This window comes from Austrofundulus limnaeus, unplaced genomic scaffold (genome assembly GCF_001266775.1).
Source record: "Austrofundulus limnaeus strain Quisiro unplaced genomic scaffold, Austrofundulus_limnaeus-1.0 Scaffold4, whole genome shotgun sequence".
NCBI classification, from domain to species: Eukaryota; Metazoa; Chordata; class Actinopteri; order Cyprinodontiformes; family Rivulidae; genus Austrofundulus; species Austrofundulus limnaeus.
In genome coordinates, this window is record NW_013952406.1 from 1,745,627 (window position 1) to 1,747,805 (window position 2,179).

At 52.7% G+C, this 2,179-nt stretch overlaps 1 protein-coding gene across 4 annotated transcripts in view; it reads left to right on the forward strand.

Moving 5' to 3' along the window:
- The window catches only part of LOC106527844 (neurogenic differentiation factor 2), a 13,805-nt gene extending 11,792 nt beyond the window's left edge, over positions 1 to 2,013 (forward strand). For all 4 annotated transcript variants that reach the window (XM_014022868.1, XM_014022851.1, XM_014022860.1 and 1 more), the window contains exon 2: positions 451 to 2,013. In XM_014022868.1, the coding sequence (XP_013878322.1) occupies positions 455 to 1,522 (1,068 nt within the window). In that variant the 5' untranslated portion in view covers positions 451 to 454 and the 3' untranslated portion in view covers positions 1,523 to 2,013. The remainder of the gene's footprint in view (positions 1 to 450) is intronic.
- Positions 2,014 to 2,179: the final 166 nt, after the last annotated feature.

Here is a 2,179-nt window from a genome sequence, read left to right on the forward strand (position 1 = left end):
AAAAAAATTTTTTTTTTTATTTTTTATTTTTTTGCGCCTGTCTGAGAGGAGGTGAAAGCTGTGGATGAATAGTGTTGGAATGCAGCCAAAAGTCTACGTGGGCGTCAGGAGGAGTGGAAGTGGGGCCCCCCGTGGGACCTGTAATGTGGCCCCTGCCGCTGGGGACCCGCTGCGCGAGGACGCGACGGGGTCACGCGGGGAATTAAATGAATATCCGCTCTGAGAGATGATTTATTTCCCCCCTTTTCCAAGTTATTTTATTTATTTTCTTTGACAAAACACGGGCTGGTGTTTAAAACTCACTGAGCTGAAATGTTTTAGAGATTTGTAGAGAAATCATAAAAAATGTTGGCGCGCCAGGGTCATTCGGACAAACTGATCCTGCGCGTAATTTTGGTTCTTCTTGCTTTAAAAGTCGGACTTTGTGTTTGGTTTCCCCTCTCCCTGCAGATCCATGATGTTGACGAGGCTGTTCAGTGACCCCTCCCTGCTCCCAGAGGTGCAGAAGTTCTCGGCCTGGGCGGAGGACAGCGACGGAGAGGATCACAAACTGAAGGAGGAGGACCAGGACGCGCAGGACGACGTGGACGCCTCGGACCTGAGGGGGGGCAGCCGAACGCACTCCGAGCACGCGGGGGATGACGACGAGGACGACGAGGTGGAGGAGGAGGACGACGGGGAGGACACGGAGGGGGACAGGCCCAAGAAAAGGGGCCCCAAGAAGCGCAAGATGACCCAGGCCCGGATCGAGCGCTCCAGGCTGCGGCGGATCAAGGCCAACGCCAGGGAGCGGACCCGCATGCACGACCTGAACTCTGCGCTCGACAATCTGCGGAAAGTCGTGCCCTGCTACTCCAAGACGCAAAAACTGTCCAAAATCGAGACCCTGCGTTTGGCCAAGAACTACATCTGGGCCCTGTCGGAGATCCTGCGCTCCGGGAAGAGGCCCGACCTCGTGTCCTACGTGCAGACTCTGTGCAAGGGTCTCTCCCAGCCCACCACCAACCTGGTGGCGGGATGCCTGCAGCTCAACTCGCGCAACTTCCTGACCGAGCAGCAGTGCCAGGAGGGGGGCAGGTACGGCTCGGGCTCCTTCTCCATGCATTCCTACCCGTACCAGTGCGCGCGCCTGCCCAGCCCCCACTGCCAGCCGGGCTCGAACTCGCTGAGGACGCACGGTTACTGCTCGGCCTACGACTCCCTGTACGGGGGGAGCGGCTCCCCGGAGTACAACAGCCCCGAGTACGAGGGGCCCGTCAGCCCCCCGCTGTGCGTCAACGGCAACTTCTCCCTGAAGCACCAAGGCTCCGCGTCCCCGGACCACGACAAGGGCTACCCTTACTCTATGCAYTACTCCGGCCTGCCCGGCTCCAGGCCCGCCGGGGCCCACAACCTGGTGTTCGGCTCCTCTGGGGCCCGGAGCGGCATTCACTCTGAAAACGTCCTGCCTTACCACGACATGCACTTACACCACGAGCGCGCCCCCGTGTACGACGAACTGAACGCGTTTTTTCACAGTTAAACAATCGGTCACGTGGAATCACCAGGATCGAATGGCATTCTGGGAACTCTCATCAGTGATCAATGTTTTTATTTTATTTTATTGTTTTGTTTCATTTTTTGTTTCCTTTTATTTGTTTTTGTAGTTAAGGTTCAGGAGGTTTAAAAATACCCCCCAAAAAACCTGTTTTTGCGCAATAAACGCAGCTCCATCCTCTCCAGGTGGCGCAAATGTTGGAACAAAATCACAACAAAGAGGACAAAGAATCTTTAAAAGTGTTAATGTTTATGTGTGGTTTGTGTTTGTGGTGCTTGTTTCTGCTCTGATGACAGAACATCAGAGTTTACACACTTTTTGTTTTCACACACACACACACACACACACACACACACACACACACACACCACTGCGTCTCTGGCTGCAGAGCGACAAACTAAAGGATTTCTGAAGGGAACTTTAAAACTATGTCACTCTGTAAGATGCAATATTCAGATGTGGAGAATCTAAAAAAAGAAAAAATGATGCTGAAAGAAAAACTGAAGTCAGAAAATCTTGTTTTTTTTACTTTTATTATTTTATTTCTGCCAGTTAATTTAGCATCTATGCAAAACCAGAGGAGGTCACTTTGGGAGGCCCAGAAAGGGCACACACACACACACACACACACAACTACACACG